The sequence below is a fragment of the Gobio gobio genome (genome assembly GCF_949357685.1).
Source record: "Gobio gobio genome assembly, chromosome: 18".
NCBI classification, from domain to species: Eukaryota; Metazoa; Chordata; class Actinopteri; order Cypriniformes; family Gobionidae; genus Gobio; species Gobio gobio.
In genome coordinates this window covers 13,736,846-13,761,522 of record NC_137111.1, presented here as the reverse complement: position 1 = coordinate 13,761,522, position 24,677 = coordinate 13,736,846, and the positions used below count along the sequence as shown (strand labels likewise).

The 24,677-nt window shown below is 39.4% G+C and overlaps 1 protein-coding gene across 1 annotated transcript in view; it reads right to left on the bottom strand.

The window, feature by feature from the left end:
* Positions 1–24,677, bottom strand: part of mcph1 (microcephalin 1) — a 151,796-nt gene that overhangs the window by 92,251 nt on the left and 34,868 nt on the right. The window contains exons 11-13 of the mRNA XM_079843157.1: positions 17,635–17,672; positions 7,880–8,042; positions 7,678–7,755 (exon numbers count right to left, since the gene is read on the bottom strand). Of these exons, the coding sequence (XP_079699283.1) occupies positions 7,678–7,755; positions 7,880–8,042; positions 17,635–17,672 (279 nt within the window). The remainder of the gene's footprint in view (positions 1–7,677; positions 7,756–7,879; positions 8,043–17,634; positions 17,673–24,677) is intronic.

The following is a 24,677-nucleotide window of genomic DNA, read 5'->3' as shown; positions in this document are numbered from 1 at the left end:
TATCTGCGATTTCATAACTTCACTCTCTTAAAACTCATCCTTTCCTAACTTTCTTTCTTTCTGCAACACGTGTGAATGTGTGTGTGTGCGCGCGCGTTTGTGTTAGATATAGTTTTGTTATGTGTTTATGCAGGGTTTTTCCTACATTGAAAATTGTTTGGCGGCCGCCAAAAAAATGTTTTATCCCGCCAAAGCCTTATTTGATCAGTTATTGTGATTTATGATTGTAAGACTTTACCCAGCAATACTACCTCCAACCGCTAGGGGTCACACTCCTGCCATGATCAGCGGTATGGCTCCCAGTCACAAGGGGGCGCAGGAGGTCTTTTGCCTGCAATCCTCCTCCCAGTTGCCAGGGGGAAACCATTGGCAAGGACTCTCAGTTTTACCTAACAATCAGTGTTGATGATACTCACCTGTGGTGGGCCCTATTTAAGTTTGCCTTCAGTCATTGTTTTTTGTTCAGTCTTGAGCCTACCTACCTGGGTATCCCAGTGCATTCCGTGAGTCTTTTGTGAGCCATTGTGCTTGTTTTGTTTTCCTTTTTGTGACCATTGAAAGCTTTGATGCTAGTTTTTTTGTTTGTACTTTGTTTCTTTATCATTCTACAAAGTAAAAGCTACTTTGAGTTTATACCGCTCGTCTCCTTGATATTTTTGTTATTCCTCTGCACTTGGGTCTCAAAATCCTCAACCTTGAGTTAGCTCACTCAGGAAGAACATCAGCTCTGAGTCCAGGAGACCGGGGTTCTAATCCTGTTAAAAACAACATTCAATAGTTCCTGCTTCTGTATCATTACAGCAAGACTGAACCAAACGATGGACCCAGCAGAGAGTCAAGGCCCTTCATCAAATGTGGAGAGAATACTATCTGAGCTCACCAATCAAGCAACCGCTATTCAGCATCATGAACAGATGCTCGCAGAGATTCTTCAGCGGTTGAACCTTCTAGCTTTGCCTCAAAATCCTCCATCCCAGGAGGTCTCTGAGTTACCCACGCCACCTCTGGTACCTCCAATTTTTCCCCAACCTCAACCTATTCCGGCAGTTCCTCTTCTCGAGCCCAGGCTTCCACCTCCTGAGAGATACGATGGAAATACCAGGGGCTGTCGGGGCTTTATCACTCAGTGTGCCCTAGCCTTCCAACTTCAACCCAGTAGTTTTCCTACTGACAGCAGTCGAGTGGCTTATATCATCACCTTACTGACTGGAAGAGCGTTGGAATGGGCTACAGCTCTCTTGGAACGTTGTTCACCATTTACTTCTAACTCTGAGCAATTCCTAGCAGAGATGAGGAGGGTATTCCATCATCCAGGAGGAGGAGTCGGAAATGACCAACGATTACTTCAACTCACTCAAGGAACGCGCAGTGTAGCAGAAATGGCTATTGAGTTCCGTACCCTGGCAGCGGAGAGTGGCTGGAATGAGCAGGCTCTTCAAGCAGCATTTCATCAGGCCCTTGCACCGGAGTTAAAAGATGAATTGGCCTTCCGAGATCCTGCATCTAACTTAGATTCTCTCATTGATGTTGCCATCCGAGTGGATAACCGAATTAGGGATAGGAGGTCTGAAAGACAACAAGACCGACTCACAGCCCAAAGCAACTTCAGTCCAGTTCAACCTGCATTCCAAACTCTTTGCACAGAGGAACCCATGCAGCTTGGCAAAAACCGCTTATCACAATCTGAACGGGACAAACGTATGCGGGAGCGGCGCTGCCTGTATTGTGGAGAACTGGGGCATTTTCGAACAAATTGCCTTGAGCTTGTGGGAAAAGAGATTTCTCGTCCAGAGAGAGGGGGGCTGAGACGAGAGAAATAACTGACCCCCGATCTTCAGCTGGCTTTTCGACGGTGATGCACTTCTCCTGGGGTAATGGTTGGCACAAGAGTTCTGCATTCATCGACTCAGGTGCTGCTGGCAATTTCATGGACAGTACTCTGGCCAAGAGCTGGAAGGTACCACTCATAACTCTCCAGGATCGGCTCACGATAACCTCCTTAGACAACAGACCTCTGGGGTCCGGCCAGGTAACACACCGTACCATTCCCATTTCAGTTGAAGTAGACTCTCATCAAGAATCACTGTTTTTTTTTATCATTGACACACCCGAGTTCCCAGTTATTCTTGGTTACCCTTGGCTAATTTCCCACAATCCTCAGATTGACTGGCCAACTAGCCGTTTCACCAGATGGAGGTGTGCATGTCCAACGGCTGGAATTCGTTCATCTCCTGATTCTATTTTGGGGCCTAAACGACAACTCGGTATCCAGCATGAGTCTAATATGCCAAGAACTAAGGTACTAGCCGTTCCTCAGGTCAAACTTACACCCCCTGCTCTGGTTGTTCCTTCTCCTGACCTATCTCGAGTTCCTCAGGAATATGTTGATCTCCAGGATGTGTTTAGTAAGTCGCGGGCCGATACTCTTCCTCCTCACCGACCCTATGATTGCGCCATTGAGTTGCTGCCAGGAACTTGCCCTCCAAGAGGTAGACTTTTCTCGTTGTCAGCTCCAGAGAGGTCGGCAATGGATGAGTACATTCAGAAGGCACTAGAGAATGGATTTATTCGGCCTTCCACGTCACCTGCAGGGGCTGGCTTCTTTTTCGTGGGTAAAAAGGATGGAGGTCTTCGGCCATGCATTGACTATCGTGGCCTAAACAACATCACCGTAAAGAATCGATATCCACTGCCACTGATGGCCACAGCTTTCGAACTCCTCCAGGGCGCTACCATCTTCACTAAGTTGGACCTCCGGAATGCGTACCACCTGGTGAGAATCCGGGAGGGGGATGAATGGAAGACGGCTTTCAACACCCCTACTGGGCATTACGAGTATCAGGTAATGCCCTTCGGGCTAGCTAATGCCCCAGCCGTCTTCCAAGCCCTTATTAATGATGTCCTGAGAGAGATGTTGAACCAATGTGTGTTTGTTTATCTCGATGATATCTTAATATTTTCCCAGAGTTACGAAGACCACATTCAACACGTTCGGCAAGTTCTATCTCGTCTGCTCATGAACAACCTCTTTGTCAAGCTGGAGAAAAGTGAGTTTCATGTCACTACTGTCTCTTTCTTGGGTTTCATCCTTTCATGTGGCAGTGTGCAGATGGATCCCAGCAAGGTTCGTGCAGTCCTGGAGTGGCCCCGCCCTGATTCATTGAAACAAGTCCAACGCTTCCTGGGTTTTGCCAACTTTTATAGGAGATTTATTCAAGGCTTCAGTTCCATTGCAGAACCTCTCACAGCTCTCACCAGGAAGTCTGGCACACCCTTCCAGTGGACCGAGAAGGCTAACCAGTCATTTGAACAACTCAAACGGCTATTTACTTCAACTCCCACATTGACTCTACCAGATCCTGAGTTACCATTTATTGTTGAGGTGGACGCATCAGATGTTGGTGTGGGAGCCGTTCTATCCCAGAGAGTGACTAGGGATAATAAACTCCATCCTTGTGCCTTCTTTTCACGTCGGCTGACAGCAGCGGAGAAGAATTATGATATTGGGAATCGGGAGCTGCTGGCTGTTAAGATGGCATTGGAGGAATGGAGGCACTGGTTGGAGGGGGCAAGACACCCATTTCTGATATGGACAGACCACAAGAACCTCACCTACATCCAGGGAGCCAAAAGGTTGAATCCTCGCCAAGCTCGGTGGGCCCTTTTCTTTAACCGTTTCGACTTTGTCCTCTCTTACAGACCCGGTTCCAAGAATATAAAGCCCGATGCTCTGTCAAGGCAGTTCGAGTCACAGGGAGAAAAGGACCGGTCGGAACCCATCATACCAAGGTCCAGAGTGCTGGCAGGCATCCAGTGGGACTTGGAGACGGCAGTACGAAAGGCTCAACATCGCCAACCTGACCCAGGTAATGGCCCATCGGGTCTCCTCTTTGTGCCAAACACCATCAGGTCCAAAGTACTGCAGTGGGGTCATGCCGCACCTTCATCTGGACATCCCGGAGTCCTTCGAACCCTGAAGCGGATCCAATCTAAGTTCTGGTGGCCCAACATGGGGACTGATATCCGGAGATTTGTTGCTGCATGTTCCACTTGCGCCCAGAATAAGGAACCTAGAGCCCTCCCTCAAGGTAAACTACATCCCCTCCCTATCCCGAGACGACCTTGGTCCCACATATCCATGGATTTTGTTAATGGCTTACCCAACTCTCAAGGTAACACAGTGATTCTTGTAGTAGTCGACAGATTTTCTAAGGCATGTCATCTCATTCCCACCTCTAAAATTCCTACAGCAGGCCAGACAGCAGAACTTCTCATGCAACATGTCTTTAGAATTCATGGTTTTCCTCAGGATATGGTCTCTGATCGGGGTTCCCAGTTTACCTCAAGATTCTGGAAGGCTTTTGGACGTCTAATCGGTTCCACCATCAGCTTGTCCTCAGGGTTTCATCCCCAATCCAATGGTCAGACAGAGAGAGTGAACCAGGAGATTGAGAAGACCCTCAGGTGTCTTGTTTCGCACAACCCGAGCACATGGAGTTCCCAGCTGGTCTGGGCGGAATTTGCCCATAACACTCTCCATCACTCATCATTGGGTATGTCTCCATTTGAATGCCAGTTTGGGTTCCCTCCCTCTCTATTTTCTGAACAGGACGTACAAGCACCGGTTCCAGCAGCGGCCCAGTTAGTCCAGAGGTGCCGGGGGATCTGGCGGAGAGCTCGGGCAGCCCTGTTAAAGTCGTCCCAGGAACAACAGAAACAGGCCAATCGACGTAGACGGATAGGTCCATCGTTCCGTCCTGGACAGAGGGTGTGGCTTTCAACTAGGAATCTGCCATTGCGCCTCGAGTCACGGAAACTTGGTCCTAAATACATTGGACCTTTCAAAGTTCTCAATAAAATAAACCCGGTTTCTTACCGACTCCTATTGCCCAGGTCCATGCGCATACACCCCACATTCCATGTCTCATGCCTCAAACCTGTCATCTACTCTCCTTTGTCTCCTGTAGGTAGACTACCTCCAGTTCCTCGGATGGTGGAGGGGCAACGTGTTTACTCCGTGCAAAGATTATTGAACATGCGCAAAGTACGGGGAGGGGTCCAGTATTTGGTCGACTGGCAGGGCTATGGTCCAGAAGAGCGCTCGTGGGTACCAGCTAGAGACATACTGGACCCGGAACTCATCAGGGACTTCCACAGACAACAGTCAAACAGCACTAAGAGGACCGTCAGGAGCCGTTCATCAAGAGGGGGCTCCTGTAAGACTTTACCCAGCAATACTACCTCCAACCGCTAGGGGTCACACTCCTGCCATGATCAGCGGTATGGCTCCCAGTCACAAGGGGGCGCAGGAGGTCTTTTGCCTGCAATCCTCCTCCCAGTTGCCAGGGGGAAACCATTGGCAAGGACTCTCAGTTTTACCTAACAATCAGTGTTGATGATACTCACCTGTGTTGGGCCCTATTTAAGTTTGCCTTCAGTCATTGTTTTTTGTTCAGTCTTGAGCCTACCTACCTGGGTATCCCAGTGCATTCCGTGAGTCTTTTGTGAGCCATTGTGCTTGTTTTGTTTTCCTTTTTGTGACCATTGAAAGCTTTGATGCTAGTTTTTTTGTTTGTACTTTGTTTCTTTATCATTCTACAAAGTAAAAGCTACTTTGAGTTTATACCGCTCGTCTCCTTGATATTTTTGTTATTCCTCTGCACTTGGGTCTCAAAATCCTCAACCTTGAGTTAGCTCACTCAGGAAGAACATCAGCTCTGAGTCCAGGAGACCGGGGTTCTAATCCTGTTAAAAACAACATTCAATAGTTCCTGCTTCTGTATCATTACAATGATTGATGTATGATTGAAACAATGTGTATTGTGAAAAGCGCTATACAAATAAATTTGAATTGAATTGAATGTAGTAGATGACTGCTGCACTTGCGTTAACGATCAGAGAGCTCCTCCCCCGCTCGCAATCTATCTGTCTTCAAAATAAGCATTCTTAGCTTTCTAATATTTCACATATTACGTTAATCAAAATCAAAAGGTCGGAAGACCGAATCCATGTTGCACGTGGCGCTATCAGACGATGTTTTCCTCCGCGGGGTGTGAATTGCGCTCAAAAAACGTTGACTCTTCTCTGACCAGCAGACATAAACCATACTTTCAATAAACGGGAAACAAATCCTATCCGGTTATGAAGTGTTTTCTGTGTGTTGACAAATCTTTCGCGATGTTATTTTTCTGTTCGGTTTTATCTCGGGACGCCCATCCCGAGGTAACTAGAGAGTCCGTCAGCTCCAGTCTGGATCCAGCTTCTCGTAAAGACTTCTGATGACCAACACCTGTGAAGAGACGACTCAACTCCTGCGAGGACTTCAGATGACGCAGCTCTGGATCAACACGCACTCATGCTCATCTCTATATACCCTATTCATTAACAACATGTATTCTTATTTCTGTGCCATAGTTATTATATTGATTAATAATAGATAGTTAGCTAATCTGTGTGCTTTGTATATGTGCATTTCTGAAATGTATAACATGTACAAATCAATTTAAATTGTAATGTAGATGCATTTTCTGTGAAGCTGCTTTGAAGCGATATGTATCGTGAAAAGCGCTATACAAATAAATTTGAATTGAATTTAATTTAATTGAATGTTCTAACAGACGGGATTCACACACAACGCGTCTGCTAATGTCCGATTCGCAACCTAATGACTCCTTTGAACCAAATCATTTTAACGACTGGTTAGAACAACTGATCTGTCCAACACTGAACTCATGAATCAGTTTAATCATTTACTCTGAACACATCTGAAATGAGAACACAAGTGTGCTTACCCAATTTAGCAAGAGTGGGTGTAAGAGTTAGTTTTAATTATCCACAGTCTTTCAGCTTATTTATGTTCACAATGTGTAGTAAAATAAATAGCCTATAAATTATTTAGTTTAGACTGGAGTGAGGTGAACCCAGAACAAAGTTGTTATTAGCTAGCTGATAATTTTATGAAATTGTATATGGCAGAAAATTAGGCTATTTGTTCATTTTTTTTAATACTACTTTTTAATATTGATATGATTATATACCAAAACAATTATCTGTAAATATTGTAAAAAATGAGGAACAAAAACAAACATCAAGGTATCAAAATAAGATAAATAAATTCAAAGAAAGTTTGTAATTTTTGCTTAAAATGTATTGTCAGTATTGCGCTTGCAGATCACGTGGGTAGGGTACTTTTTTACTGTGTGTGTGTTTATGGATGACCATGTCTGTCAGACACTACCGAAGACCATTTTTGACCCAGGAAAAACCCTGTTATGTGTTACAATAATCAATAAAGTCTCGCTTGTTTTTAAAGATAAGTGTTCTTGTGTTATAGGCATACGAATTTAATGCCTTAAAATGCTGATCTACGTTACATTGCTATTAAATTGTGTTTACAGTATTGTTTGGATAGAAATATCCGATAGTTGATAGTTAAGGCCCGTTCAAATGAACGCTGGAAGAGTAATTTGCTCGGCCGTAAAATAAGTGACTCTTTCAAAATTCCCTTTAAATTATTAAATAATTCCCTTTGAGCTAAATTGACCTGTTTCCCTTACATTTGCAGGAGAAATGGGCAGAGCTATGTAAGATCTGAGGCTATGTTCAGACTGCAGGCAAATCAGATCTTTTCAGGCAGACTATCCGTACTATTAATTGCAAGTGGACTTGTGTACTTACAGGTGCAGCTGGAAAATGATCGGATAGCTCATAAGGTTCTTCAGGAACCCACTGCCTGTGCTCCAAACACCATTGGATCTGCACAGATAAGCAAAAAAAGATAAGATACAATAGTATATTAACTACCACCTAAATCTTTTACAGAATGGTGTTTATCACAGTTACAAAAAATAACATACAAAGCAATAAACACAATACACACCCACTCAAAGGAGAGGATCCAGCAGCCATGTGCAATGCCTAACAAGATATTAAGTGTCCGCCGTGGGCTGCCGGACACCACATGAGTGGTGCTTTCACAGACATTATCGACCACTGTAAAACCCCCCAGATTTCTGACCAGCTGGAAGACTACTTCTTGCTTCCTAAACACAAACGCACAACAAAACAAAAATCTTCAAAAAGTCTTAATTAAACCTTACACAAATTAAGCTCTTAAAAATGTCTTAAACCAGAGCAGAAAGTCTTGAAGTCATGACATTAAATGTTTTCCAAAACAAACATATACATATAATCTGATACATTTACTTGAAATGCAAATGTAAAATGAAGTCTTTAAAAATGTAACTAATGTGAGTTAATAAAAAAAAAAGTCTATGAATGAGTTATGAAAACTTTGAATTAAGTAGATTTTCCTGAGCCCATTGGAAGATATTTGTTCTTGTTTTTATCATAAACTCGCTTCATTTTGATCAACTTTATATTTTGTCATTTTACATCTCAAGTAAAAGTATCTTGATTTAAATGTGCAGTAAGCTATTTCTGATCAACCACATACTTGTGGCCAATCAGCAGTAGGGGCCGTATACACTGGGGAACAGAGAGAGTAAGCAAGAGAGATTTAAAGAAAGAATGTAGAAAGTGAGATGACAGAGACATTACAAAAGAGAAAAGGTCAGAGAAAAAGATTTCCATATTCTAGCAGAGGTGGGTAGTAACAAAGTACATTTACTTAATTTAATATTTTTTATTTATAAAACTACTTTGTTACACTGGGCAACTTTCCTATCATTACTTTATTATAATGCAATACATGTTAAGAAATGCGTGGATTATTGTGTGCACCCTTAGAAAAGTAGGTTGTTTTTGTTAGCAAAGGTTTATTTATTACTTATTCAAGTTTTTTTTTTAGGGTAATACATTTGGCACTTCAATTCCAGTATCTGAATATTAAATATAAAATTATTTCTCAGACAATATATCTACCAACAAAAAGTAGTTATTGTGACAGACCTAGTAAGCAGGAGCCGAAGGTGAACCGCTAATATTTGATGTAATGCGTAGAAAAAATATTTACATTGTCATTTGTGGTGCGGGTTGGAAATGAATAGTTCAGACTGCGGATCAGATAGCCAATGCAAATATTTAAATATATGCAAGTGATTTAAAATCACAATCTAGAATCATTAAGGCTAAATATGCTTATAAACAACAGATTGAGGAGTACTTCAGATAGTCAGAGCCCCGACACATGTAGCAAGGTATTCAGACAATTGCGGACTTCAAAACAACTAGTCCTGTGCCACAATCCAGCTCCGCCTCCCTGCCGGATCAGCTCAACCACTTTTATGCACGTTTCGACCAGGGTAAGGAGACATCAGTAAAAGCAGACCACATGCCTGGTGGACTGCACCTCTCATTCTGCTCTACTGAAGTGTACAACATCTTGCGCAAGGTGGATGCAAGGAAAGCAGCAGGCCCGGATGGAATACCTGGGCGTGTGCTCAGAGTCTGTGCAGAGCAGCTGGCTGGGATCTTCACTGACATTTTCAATCTGTCCCTGGTCCAAGAAGCTGTCCCCTCCCGCTTTAAGACTGCCACTATTATACCTGTGTTAAAGCATTGCACTGCATGAGCCCTGAATGACTTCCGCCCTGTTGCACTTACACCCATCATTGCGAAGTAAGTGCTTTGAGAGCCAGTCTTCCCTCATTATTGGATCCTCACCAGTACCGTACAAATAGGTCAACAGAAGACGCCATTTCCACGGCACTTCATTCTGCTTTGACCCATCTGGACAGTCCCAACTCTTATGTTATAATTTTGTTCGTTGACTTTGGTTCAGCGTTCAATACGGTGATCCCCTCAATGCTGGTCTCCAAGCTTAACCAGTTGGGAATCAGCACCACATTTTGCAACTGGACGTTTGACTTTTTGACTAACGAGTCTCCAGCCTGGAGTCTCCAGGCTGTTAAACTTGACAACCTCGACCTCCGCTCTTCTCATTCATACTGGTTTGCCGCAAGGCTGTGTTGACTCCCCTTTTATATTCTCTCTTCACTCACGACTGTGTCGCTGTACATGACTCTAACAACATCATTAAATTTGCAGATGATACCACGGTGGTTGGCCTGATTAGTGGAGATGATAAGACGGCCTACAGGGATCAGGTCCAGCGCATGAGTGCATGGTGTGCTAATAACAATCTTTACCTCAATACCCAGAAGACTAAAGAGATCATTGTGGACTTCAGGCAAACTAAGAACCATGCACAGGCACCCATTAACATTAATGGAGTCACAGTTGAACGCGTTTCAAGTTTTTGGGGATTCATATCTCTGATGACTTTACATGGTCCCTGAACGCCTCCATAATCTACAAGAAAGCACATCAGCGGCTTTATTTCTTACGGAGCCTTAAAAAAAAGCTTAACTTTGCCCCAAGATATTGGTTGACTTTTATTGATGTACCATCGAGAGCATATTGACCAACTGCATCTCAGTATGGTTTGGCAATTGCTCAGCATCAGACCGTAAGGCACTCTAGCGGGTGGTAAAAACGGCCCAGAAAATCATCGGTAAGCAATTACCATCAATCGAGGACCTTTCCAGGAAACGTTGCTTGAGAAGAGCAAATGGCATCGAAGATGAATCTCATCCCAATTCTTTGTTCACTCTTCTTCCATCTGGTAGGCATTACAGGAGCCTACAGTCCCGTACCAGCAGGCTCAGGAAGAGTTTCTTTCCGGAAGCAGTAACTTTGTTAAAATCTCTGCCTTAAGCCATCATCATCACAGTATTTTTTTAGTGGCTGAATTAGCTGAACACCCAGTGTTCAATCTATTTATTCATATTGTGCATTCATTAAACTGCAATTTTTTTAAACGTGTGAGTATGTACACCTAATATGTGTATGTATGGTTATAGGTCTGCATATCCATGGTCATATTCAGCATTTTTTAGCACTAAAGATTATTACTTCCATCTTGCATCTGGGTTGATTGTTAACTGCATTTCGTTGGCTTGTATTCGTACTTGCTCAATGACAATACATAGAATAGAATAGAATAGAATAGAATAGAATAGAATAGAATAGAATAGAATAGAATAGAATAGAATAGAATAGAATAGAATAGAATAGAATAGAATAGAATAGAATAGAATAGAATAGAATAGAATAGAATAGAATAGAATAGAATAGAATAGAATAGAATAGAATAGAATAGAATAGAATAGAATAGAATAGAATAGAATAGAATAGAACAGAACAGAACAGAACAGAACAGAACAGAACAGAACAGAACAGAACAGAACAGAACAGAACAGAACAGAACAGAACAGAACAGAACAGAACAGAACAGAACAGAACAGAACAGAACAGAACAGAACAGAACAGAACAGAACAGAACAGAACAGAACAGAACAGAACAGAACAGAACAGAACAGAACAGAACAGAACAGAACAGAACAGAACAGAACAGAACAGAACAGAACAGAACAGAACAGAATAGAATAGAATAGAAGGTTGCTTGTATCCATGCAGCACAATAGCTAGGCTGGGTCATTCTCTGTCAAATCAACCAAATTTTGGAAACTTCCCTGGCTCAATTTTTTTTATTTTGTAATTTTTTTTTAAATTGTGAAAAACAAATATAAATATTGATGAAAGCCAAAGTATTAATTGGCATGGATGAACATTTGAGTAATCCACTATTTATAGAGGGGGGTCAAAATGAAAATGTCCACCTGAGATTTGGAGCCAAATTACAGGGGGGTAAAAATGACTTTAGAAAGATGAAAAAATCTATTTTTACACAGAAAATGGTAGGTCTTAGTAAATTCTATTGACTTTAGCCATCTCTGTTGGATTACAAGCCAGTGGTGACAGATCAAAAAATGGGAAAAAGCAGTTTTCCAAAGTTTGCAAACCAGTAACTCAAGTATTATTAAAGATATCTTAATATCCTTTTAGATTTAGGTTCTTAAACTTTTATTTTGGTTTCTTCAGTTGAAGGACCTATGTGGTTTAATTCCAAAGATATGGGGATTTCAATGTGGCTCTAAGAATAAATTGTTAAATTGTACACATTTTCAACGGTCAAAAACCAAATGTGGATCACTTTGCAAACAACAGATACTTTTTTCTTTTAAAGAGCAATGTCTGAAGAAAAATTTTATGTTGAAACTAATGCATCTTAGAAATGTATTTTGTTTCCTTCGGTGAAAACAATTGCATAAAACATTCCTGTTTTGTCTGAGTGCCAAAAAGTTATTTTTCCCAAGTTTGTGAGCATGTAGCTCAAAAAGTATTAAAGTTCTCAATATGGTTTTACATTCTGGTTCTTGGCAAACTTTTCTTTTGGTATGTTAATTTGTAAGGCCCTATATGGTTCAGTCACACAGATATGGGGATCTCAATGCTGCTCCATGTCCAAATTTACCCATTTTCAATAGTCAAAAACCAAACCGTCTAAGTGCCAAAAATACACTGAAATTTACCTATCGTAAGCCCCTCCCCTCGAACGCAGATGAGCCAATAGCAGTTGAGTATCAGTTGCGCTGGGACTGGAACTCGGACATCTTTAGGTGTCGGCGCCATAGAGAAACATTGGAAAATCCGAAGCTCTCATCGGTTTGATGGTGTTTATGCTAGAAAAATGGCAAAAGGATTTTCTGTTTGCCATACTCTCGTTAAGTTACGATTAAAGTCCCTGCTAACATACAAACCGAAATAACTAACGTAACTGTTCTAACGTCATGTGACTGTAGGTCAAAAACACGAAGGTCTACATTTCAGTGCCTCTCCAAATTAAACTGGTTATATGTAAATTTATTTAATTTTAGATATGTTTAAGGTCTACATTATCTGTCCTACTAAGGAGGACTCCTATTTTGATGGGTATTATAGTCTACGGGTAGTGAAAGGAAGAGCTTGCACGCAGTTTATCGGAGTTGTTTTGCAAAGTAACCAGTTATCAGGCCCGTCGCGACAAGGCAAGCAAACCAAGCAATTGCTTGGGGCCCCGAGCTGGCCTGGGGCCCCAAGACAACGACAGGTTAAGAATAAAATGCAACGACAAACTGTGCAAGCACCCCTTTGATAGTCAATGCAGTAAAGTGCAATGACACTGTTATCGGGATCCCCCTCAAGGGGGCACCTCTCAGTAGTCGCTGACAGCAGCCAGCCAACCACGCGATCTCTGCTGCTGGCAAAATACAAAACCTCCTCGGCAGTCATCATGAAGCGGAATTATGCTTCAGGAAGCCAGAAAAGAAAAAAGAGAAAGGAAAAGGAGGATAAGAAAAAACAAGACAGTGGTAAGTGATAAATTACACTGGATAAAATAGCTCTAATTGTCTTGTACAAAAATGGTGTAATTTTGCAGCAGGTAGGCTAGCAAAAATATGTTTATGTTAGCTATGTTAGTTTATGCTGCTTGTAACGAACAGTTAGTGCAACAATTTTTTCGAACGGACAGAATATGGTTACATACTGTAATATGTTTTTTAACGGGATAAGGAAGACGCAGATCTGTTCCAGAATCACTGTTTATCATTTTTAATGACATGACATTGCTATAGCTTTGTAATAGGTTTTGATGAAAGTGGCATAGCATGCTATACTAACTATTATATATGCTATGCATAAATAACCTGGAATAGTTAATATAGCATGCTATATTAACAATTATTATAAACATTATTTGACCAGAAAGAGGCAGAGGAACATGATTTTTTCATAGCTTATCTTAATGTGCTAGTGTCGGGATATACGGTATTGACAGTTTATGCAAATATGACATTATTTTTATAAGTTACCAATGGATCTTGAACAGTTACTTTATTCTGTGTGGCAATTTTTACACGGTTACATTTTGAAGTACAGTATCAGGACAACCCACATGTTTTACTGGTACTGTTTATTAACTATTAACAAGGTATTATAGTCATCTGTTGCAACTTTATAATAACCATCCAGATAATGTTTATAGACAGTTTACAAACCAACTAGTAACCCTTAACAAAAAGTTAGGAATATCTGGTCCGTCTATCTATGTAATGTTTATAGATGTTTTAAAAATGGTTTCTTAAAGGTTTACAAACATTTTTTAATCATTACCCGATACCTATTATATTATATGATAGATATAATGTGTGTTACAATAAACTGTTAATTTACAGCACTACTAATAATTAGTAAACATTTAATTATAATTTCATTGTTTGTTAACAGTAAAAAGACTGTTTGCTAACAGTTAAATGACAATTAACTAAAGATTAATTAACTATCAATTTACCATCTATTAATGATTGTTATTATAAAGTGTTACCATCTTTTATTTCTCCTTCAAGGTGCTTTGCTTAAATTTCTCAGCCCTCAGGCTCTTCCTTAGGATACCTCCACTGATGAAGGTAGAGTGAATTTCTCTCGCTGAGCTGTTAATAGTGACCTCTTTCAATATGCTAACAGTGAAATGGTAAAAACGTACTTCAAAGGTTATTTCAGAATTTCTTTTTTCAGTTATTTTCCCAGCTACACCATCAACTTCAACATCAACAGATGTTTCACTTCTCAGTGCTGATGTTTCCTCTATAGCACAAGGTACTACAAGCTCTAGAATTATAGCTGATATCCTGCACAGCCCAGAGTTTAAACTGATAAGTGTGTGCTGTCATATTGTTAGAAAAAAAACAGTGCAAATCACTATTGAATCCCACCAAACTGTGTAAATACCAGTCACTTTAGCCCATGGACATTTTCAGAATTTTTTATATACAGTAGTGCCTGTCAAATTTCTAGGTGTCAGACACTCAGTGATGCATTCTGTACCTGAACAGATGGATTATATTAATAAAAACATAATTTTTCCCCAGCTTTTTTTTTTGCAAATGTTCAATTGTTGAAAATGTTCAAATTGTATGCACATTATATGCAACAGCAGTATTTGCACTGTAAAATTGTTTTATTTATATAAAGTGTGGGTGAACTTAAACTGTATGGCTATGCTGTGGTTCCTGAAGGCTTTGCGTGCGCGTGGGGGGGGTGGTCATGTCCATTTTGCTTGGGGCCCCCAAATTCCTTCAAACGGCCCTGCCAGTTACTAACAGCACCCTCGAAAAGGCATACAGTCTGTGTATACGTTTGTTTACTGTTAGTTGTATCCATGCAGTGTTTTTGTGTAATTTGCTGTGTATGTTAATGGTAATGCAACAGAGAGAGATAATTTGTGAATGAATTAGACGTTAATGCGCACTTATGCTTTGTTTGTTCAGCTCTTACGATGATTTTTGAGTGAAAAAGGAACTCATAAACTTGATAAACCATCAGTAAAGTTTGGCTATCATTCGGACGGGAAATATGCTACATTCTGTGTCCAAAAACATCTTGGGATAAGGTTTTCACACTGACAGCTGTCATTGTAAGATATAGCAACTTCGTTTGTTTGTCCGAGTTAGCAACAGTAACTAAGGGGGGGCGGGGCTTACCGATAGGTCAATTGTCAAGGTGTGGCACATTAATTTGCTCTCAGTAGGATGTCAATTTACACAAATTTCCATGATAGATCGTTGTTTAAATGAATGATCAATTAATCGACTAATCGTTAGCCTTAACACTACAGTATGCATCTACGGCAGTGGCTTATAGCCGACCGCATGACAGAGTGTGCAAACGCTTACAAAACACCATGTTCCTCACCAAATCAATGGGAAGGGTTTTTAGTCTAAATAAAGGGCTATAGGATTGTAAAATTAATTGATGTGATTGATCATTTAATTCAATTACTTATTTAATAATCAAATATGAGTAATACGTGTCACCAACTCCACCTCAGATGCGTGCTCTTCCGAATGTGTGGACGCGCTCTTCCTGGAACAACCCACTGAAAACGCCAACTAGACCCAGTAAATTCACAACGATGTATTACAATATTGTTCTCTTTTTAATGTGTAACATGACAGTCCCAATCATAGTCATTATAACTTGTGCATTGCTGTTGGAGCTGCATGCGCTGAAGCTGATCACCGGCACGCTTCACTACTGCATTCATTCTTAACCAGATGCATCCTATTTGAGATTAAAAAATCCGCTATAGATAGGCCCACACAAAATAAACACGATATTACAACTTACATTTGCACAAAGCAAAATGCTGCAAATGCACATGCAAACTTGTAGTCAAGATGTAGGTTTAACTCTAGCTGTAAAATGGTCCAAAACAGAGCTCCGGCACTCGCCTTGTTTATACTTTCATCTGGTTCCGGCGCGCGTGCCTCGTCCGCTTGGCACCATGCGATGACGTCATGTTTAGCCACGCGAACCCTCGTGCAGACCCTTTTTACAGTATCAGTCTATAGTGCGGACTCGTCGAGTATAAACAAGGCTTTATTCCTCGTGTCTGATTTACATGTTTCGCGATTGAGCAGCACGCACGCGCATGACCTTGATTAATCGATGATCGATAGGTTTTATCGATTAAATGTATAATCGACAATTAATCGATCGTCGATTAATCATTAACATCCCTATATTTGAATCAGTTTTAGAGATAATTTGGAAGAAGGGCTGTGTTCAGTTTAATAGCTTCTGAAGCTAGCAAGTGTTCAAATTGGTTGTTCAAGTATTGGAACACCATGTTTGAAGCAAGTTTCATGCCTCCTAGGAAAGTGTGTTTACTCTCCCCACACACTGTATTTACATCAGTAAAACAAGATTTTCCACACCTGGATGGTTTAAGAATTACAATTTTCTATTGTTATAACGTGAATCATCGTCATAGATTGAGTAGTATCTACTGCTAAGGGGCATCATTTGTGGAATCACTAACTTGAAACAACTTTGAAACATTTAAGGGCTCGAACACTTGAAATAGTTCACCCCTAGTTATTCTGACCTCCGGGTAAATGGAAAGCTGGGTTTATCTTATTTAGTTTCACACTGTTCATGCTTTACCCTATGCTTTACGTTAATATACCATGCTTTATGTTAAAGGGTTTGTTCACACAAAAATGAAAATTAATTTTAAAACTAATTTTCGTTTTTGGGTGAACTAACCGTTTAACAATTAATCCTGATTATTCATAATTTGACACTATACATTCCAAAACCCTGGGTTACTGTTCTTATAGGCAGTGACTGGCTAAACAAAATATATTTGGTTTTCAACTATTGAAAATGGGATTGAAGCAAGGCTTTTAAAATGTTTAAAACTTAAAAGTTTATTAAGGACCAGAATCTAATAGGATATTACAATATATTAAATACTTCTTGAGTTACAGGCACACAGACATGAATGTTCTGTGCAATTGTTTTGATAGAGGAAAACAAGATACATTTCTAGTTTCAACATAATTTTTTTCTTCAGACATTCCTCTTTAAAAGAAAAAAGTATCAGTTGTATGCAGTGATCCACATTTGGTTTTTGACTGTTGAAAATGTGTTAAATGTAACAATTTACATGGAGAACACAAGTGCCATCTTTGTAATTTGACTCAATCTCAGGTGAAAACTGTCCTTTTGACCCCCCTCTACAAAAGTGTTAATTACTTAATAAATATTCATCCATGACATTTAATATTTTGGCTTTCATCACTATTTATGTTTGACTTTTACCAGAAAAAAATATAAACAAAATCAAAAAGCCAGGGACCTCTGGTTGAGTTGATATGGAATGACCCAGCTTTATTCTTTTTTTATAGTTTCAAAGTACTCGGAGAACACAATAGAATAGATACTCACTCAGTGGGCATGCTTGTCATTACCAAGGATCTATTTTTCTAGAAAGACAAAAAAAAAAAAAAAAACATTAAAAGATTAGATTTTCTTTTTTTTTTTTGCAGTTCATTTCTTTTTACTAATGGACTAAATGTTTTGCCAATCGTTGATGCCAATCAACTAAACTTCTATTATCTCAGACACATGTACTATTGAGCTCCTGTTTTGTTGGAGAGTAGCATAAAACAGTATAAACACATGCCGGATATCTGCATATTTGGTGAACAAAAAGGAAATGAAAGCCCAAGGCCATATAGGAGGGGAAGCAGTTGAGAGCCATTTAAGCACAGAACAGTGTGGCACCTTTTAATCTGTCCCCTGTACCTTGGCCTCAGTACAACAGCTCTGTAGTACAAACACATGAACGGCCTTCCTCTCTATTCCTACAGGAAGTTGGGGTTTACATCCATCAATGAACAGGGCAGCTAAAACAGGTTCATACATAACATGTTTACCAAAATGCTTTCTGAGACCATGACACAAACATGTGGCCAGGTGCCAGCGATTATTCCAGTTAATAGAAGCTAACGTCATTGCTCGTAAAATGTGTCAGACTCTTCAAGGAAGACAGTTCTGTAGATGCTTTAACCTCTGATATGGATAAATGAGTGTGTTTTTTTTTCACAAAACATTTAACCCATGAATTAAACTTTAATATATCATGGTCTGTCTCAGTACAGAATTTGTTTGGCTGGAAGGTGTGAATTAAAATAATTTAAACCATGGTCTGTTTGAATACTTGATTTTGATTGGCTGGAAGGTGGGCAAATCGTTTGATGCACAGGTAGCTCCAAGTCACTTTAATCATCGTTCTATAATAATGTGCTGTTTTTTTATTGAAGAAAAATTATTTTATTTTGCTGCTTCAATTGTGGTGGGTTTTTTTCACAGCTAACATTATTTCACTAATTATCAGCACATGGAAAAAGTGTGAACAAGTATAAGTCAGTATCATTCTGATTGGATAAGAGCTGGCTTATTGCTATAAAAGGAGCTCGCTCACAATTGCCCAAAAACACTGCCAGAATTAAAGAATGGTTTCCAAACCCCACAAGAGCAACTTCTCCCAACGATCCAGGTGCAATTTGGTAAGGATCCATGCAATTTCCAGCATGATGGAGCACTATCATGAGGCAAGAGTGAAAAGGAAGCAAGTCAGAGATCATCTTTTTATTGCAATTTTGGATTGCAGCCAGGCAACTCCCCAGATTTTAATCCCATAGAAGCATGAAGCAGAAGTCCACAAACTGTAATTAACTCCAAGCACTATAAGGTAAGAATGGTTCACCATCCATCAGGATATGGCTCAGAAACCGATATCCAGTATGCCAGAGCGAATTGCAGAGGTTATGAAGAAGGGGGGTTAACACTGAAAATATTGATCTTTTGCATATACTAAATGTTCTTGCCAATAAAAGACTTTAAACCTTATGAAATCGTTGTTTTCTAGTGCACCATAGGAACATGTGAAAAAACCTACAAAAACTGAAGCAGCAAACTTTGCAACAAAATTTTTCACTGCCAATATTTTTGGCATGGGCATGGCTGTACATCAGTGAAACCCTTGGGCATATTCAATCTCTTCATGTACATACACCTATGAAATGCTTGCACATGCATTCAAACTGTACATACAGAGCCATTGCACATCTCCGAACAACACAGTGGAGTTTTGTTAATGAATGAATCACGTTTTGAACTAATAGTTTGAATAAATTATTAAGTGACTCACTCTTAGAATTGTGCTGTCAACACCATGTCATAATTACCGTAATTACAAGATGACAACAAGCTATAACCTATTCTATAACCTATTTGTTATTTTCAGGCTATGTGAACCGCTTGCAGAATCTGTGAAAATGTGAATTTTTTTAACAAAATAAGAGAGATCATACAAAATGCATGTTATTTTTTATTTAGTAGTGTTCTAAATAAGATATTTTACATAAAAAATGTTTGTATATTCCACAAGACAAATAAATAGCTGAATTTATTAAAATTACCCCGTTCAAAAGTTTATGAACCATTGATTCTTAATACAGTGTCGTTATCTGGATGATCCACAGCTGTTTTTTTGTTGTTGTTTTTATGGTTGTTCTTGAGTCCCTTGTTTGTCCTGAGCAGTTAAACTGCCCAATGTTCTTCAGAAAAATCCTTCAGGTCCTGGAAACTCTTCAGTTTGCTAGCACCATTTGCATATTTGAACCCTTTCCAGCACAGTGACTGTATGATTTTGAGATCCATCTTTTCACACTGAGGACAAGTGAGGGGCTCAAACACTATTAAAAAAGGTTCAGACATTCACTGATGCTCCAGAAGGAAACCCGATGCATTAAGAGCCGGAGGTTGCACGATATATTAAGAGACGAAAATGTTTTGAATTTGAAGATCAAGGTAAATTGTACTTATTTTGTCTTCCAGGAAACATGTAATATCTTCCGCTGCTTCCGAAGGGCAGTACTAAATGAAAAAAAATTATATTTAAACAAGATAAGAAAAATTGACATCATCCTGTTCAAACGTTTTACCCCCAGTTCTTGATGCATTGCGTTTCCTTCTGGAGCATCAGTGAATGTCTGAACCAGGATTCTCCAAACTCGGTCCTGGAGGGCCAATGTCTTGCTGAGTTTAGCTCCAACCCCAATTAAACACACCTGAACTAGCTAATTAGTGTCTAACTTGTAAGACACTGATTAGCTAGTTCAGGTGTGTTTAATTGCGGTTGGAGCTAAACTCTGCAGGACAGTGGCCCTCCAGGACCGAGTTTGGAGAGCCCTGGACTGAACCTTTTTTAATAGTTGTGAGTCCCTCAATTGTCCTTAGTGTGAAAAGATGGATCTCAAAGTTATACAGTTACTGCTGGAGAGGGTTCAAATATACAAACAATGCTGGAAAACTGAAGAATTTGGCGGACCTGGAGGATTTTTCTGAAGAACATTGCAGTTAAACTTCTCAGGGCAAACAAGAGCTCAAGAACAACCATCAGAAAGCAAAAAAAAAACAGCCATGGATCATCCAGGTAACGACACAGTATTAAGAATCAAGGGTACATAAACTTTTAAACTGGGTCATTTTAATAAATGCAGTTTTTCTCAGCTATAGTCTTGTGTGTAATATATATATATATATATATATATATATATATATATATATATAAATAAAATACCTTTTTCAGGAAAGTACTAAATAAAAAATAACATGCATTTTGTATATAATAAAACATATATTTAAAAGGAATTAATGATAAAGGGTTCCTGCACATTTTTGATTAAAAACAATCCATACTTTTTCAGACCAAACCTCTCTGTAGATTTTTCAGATCATATTTTAAAAATGATTCATTCAGTACTATCACCTGTTAATACTTTTTCAGTTTTTTTCCCCATAACGTGCTTGCATAATAAACCTAAACGTTTTATAACCTACATATATTCACCTCTGACACATTGGTTTGATACTGTAATCGTGGTTTGTTGTTAAACGATCACCAAACAGCAAAAGTACAGTCTGAACAAAATGAGTTTTTACTTTTACCTGTTGCTGGGTGGAGTGGTGCAAAGTTCAAAATAGACTTACTTGTAAGACACAGTTTTGCGTAATAAATGTGCCCCTTGAATTAATTCAGTCGTGTTCACTCTTACTAAATGATCACTAAACTTTTGCCATCAAAATCACTCTGCTAGTATGATACATTTATTTTTTAGAAGATTGAATAGGGGCAATAGCCTGGAAACACAATTTTTCCATACTTCTCCAGACCTGGAATTTACTCAAATCAAAGTCCATAATTTCCAAACTGCAAGGAACCCTGGATATAGAATGCACTGCATGTTGGCTTGCTTATTGTGCCCAAGAGCATGATCTATTGACAGAACTTGCAACCATAGTTGGCTAACAATGCTTTAGGAAAATACAAATGCATAAATCATCATACTTAGCATCTGGATCACCTGTGATAATCTAATCTGATTCTTTCAATATAATCATTTAAAAAGGTATACTCTAACATTGTCATAAGGCATCACTCATGACATCTGTAAATTCTATACCACAATGGAATAAACCCCAATGTGATAAAGTTCAGGGACACAGTTCATGTGGAAATGAAATTAAACATGATATGCTTTTTAGGCATCTTTACACAGCTGAGTTAAGGCGGCTCTAAAGCGGCGCTGTGCCTGCTGAAAATTCAGTGTAAAGACTTAATACCGCATTAAAGCAGACTTAAAATATGCCGGTCTGATCCACCTTAACCCCTAGCATCAAAGGCAATGCTAAAACGGCTTTGATTCAGTGTAAATGAACGCGAACTTGTGCCGCCTTAAACTACTCCATTGTCATGACAACCACCTGTCAGCAGCTCACGCGGCGCGAGAATCAAGAAGCAGGAGACAAACCATCTAGGAATTAAAGTAAAAGAGTCCTGTACTCACATTTAAATTGAAAAAAAAGGTTATTGGGAATTGAAGATTGGAATTATATTCATTTTGCGGAGAGGTGTAAGGTAAGACAACCTGCATGTTTTTATTTTTATTTGTTTAGATTGTGTAGCCCGTTTGCGAAAGCATAAGCCTGCCTCAGCTTGTCAAAAATGCCTTTTTGTGGTGGTGGTGATAGTAGGCTAAAAATTTACTAATGACTATTTTTATATCGATTAATCTATCGACTAATTGATCACAATAATTTTACTTAAAAACATTTAATTGAACTTGCAACGTTGGCCTTCAGTAGTGTACTATAAAAAAAAGTATAAATGTATACAAGCCCTTGACAAAATGTAAAACTAAAAGAGTAAAAAGGTAAAATTTTAAACCAACATAAAGAGAATATCAGCAACTACTTTTTATATAGAATAGTGTTGTCACGATACCAAAATTATGACTGATACGATACCAGACTAAAATACCTCAATACCGATACTGAATCAATACCATGGCAAAAAACTGTAAAAGTAATTGAATAATATGACAGAACTTACTATTCATTGTTTAAATAATTGTTTTAGGGTTAAAAAACCCTAAAAACTCACTTGGCCGGCATGTTCCTGCCCTGCTTCACACAGAATATTAGGTCCGGTGTTCTGTCGATTTGTCCTACCTTGTCAGATTTTGCTACCTCCCATTAAAAAAGTAGGTAGCACGATTCGACAGCTAAAAATGCTGCCTATCAGATTGTGCTACCAGCATCATATTCATCTGATTTGAGGCTTTATTAATATCCATACCTACTCCTACACTACACCTACCCTTAAAACTATGTAAATATTTTAAATAAATAAATAAATATTAAATATGGATGTAAAATGCTACCTATCAGATTGTGCTACCAGAATCATATTATATTAATGTGATTTGCTTTATTAATATCCATTAATATCCACACCTACCCCTATCCCTACCCTAAAAATGTAAATATAAAAAATATTGATGTGGGCATGCGCAGTAAACCTTGGTAGGACAATCGGACGGGTAGGATGAAATGTCAGGACACCGGCCCTTTAAGAGCTGCACGGACCAAATTCATTGTAACACCTGATTTCTCATTCAACACTGTATACGTTCACTAAAGACATATCTGACTGCTTTTACCAGAATACTCGCCCAGGACATGCATTTGTATATATTTTTTACCATTTAAACCCAATAATCCACGAAACTGCCGTCGCGATCTGTCTGAGTGAAAGGCGTGTGCGCAAGCTTCAGGTCAGAGTCCGGCAGCGCGAGAGAGCACGTCCCGGACGCACCGCACTTTTCTATTGCTTTCTTTTTCCTGAGCTGCGCGTATATATTTGACTGTTCTGCTTCCATTGTTTAGTGAACGGTGGAAGCAGAGCTCACACACACACACACACACACACGTCCTCACTCCTGCTGTCCTCACTCCTGCTGTCACACATTGACGCAAATTAAGAAATACTGCTCTTATTTGACTGCTGTCATTTTTAAAGTACCGGTACTTATACAATTTCATACCGTACCCAACCTAACCCAGTCGACTAATTTTTTACGTCGACTAATTAACAGCGTCGACGCAGTCGATTGTATCGACCAATCGCGACAGGCCTAGTCGTGTGTAATAATTGGCGTTTCCCGTTTGAAGACTGGCAGATCAACACACTGCTACATTTCCCTCAGATAGGTTATGCTTAACCCAGTCGGCGTCCCTGTGATTTTGCATTGTAATATTATATTCCAAACATAATCTCTTTGAGAACAATACTTGATATTAGATTTGATATTTGCTGATATATCTGCTGTCCTGAAACGCTATCATTGTTCATTTGTTACGACTGCTCCAACGTGACTTTGTCTTTTAAAAAAACAAATTCGTCCACTTTAAATCCTGCCGTGATCTACCCATAATAATATATAGGCCTATTTTGTTTTAGCATTTGTTCAATCAGGCACAATTTTATTACGAAATATAAAACAACTAGGCTATACCGTAGCCTACAATAGCCTATACAGAATCATGACAAACATCAAAAGTGCCTATATATAGCACGCAGAGGAAAATAATTTAATATTCTTTTTTTAATTTTATTTTTATATATTTCATTATTTTTTAATTAATTTATAACACTTTGTTAAAACTGTTGTAATGTTCAAAGCATTGTTTCCCACGATTTTCATTCCTGTGTAAATGCATTTATGCCGCTTCAGAGAAGTCAAGTCAACCTTATTTATATAGCGCTTTTAACAATGCATTAAACACTCTGTGTAAATGCACATTTTTGTGATGTTATGCCGCTTCAGAATCGGTTTCTGTGCCGCGTTTGCTGTGTAAAGATGCCTAAAGACGACATCTTGAGAAAACAAGCCCTTTGCTTCTCTCTGTGGCAGGAAGCAGTTTTGTAAAAAAAAAAAAAGAAAAAGCAAAGAGACCTCTGCCAGGTGCATGTCACAGTAGCAAATAAAACACACAGGAAGCCAAGGAGGCAACAAGGAGACTAGCATATAACAACTGCATCAAAGCAAATTACTATGCTCCACAGAGACAGAAGCATC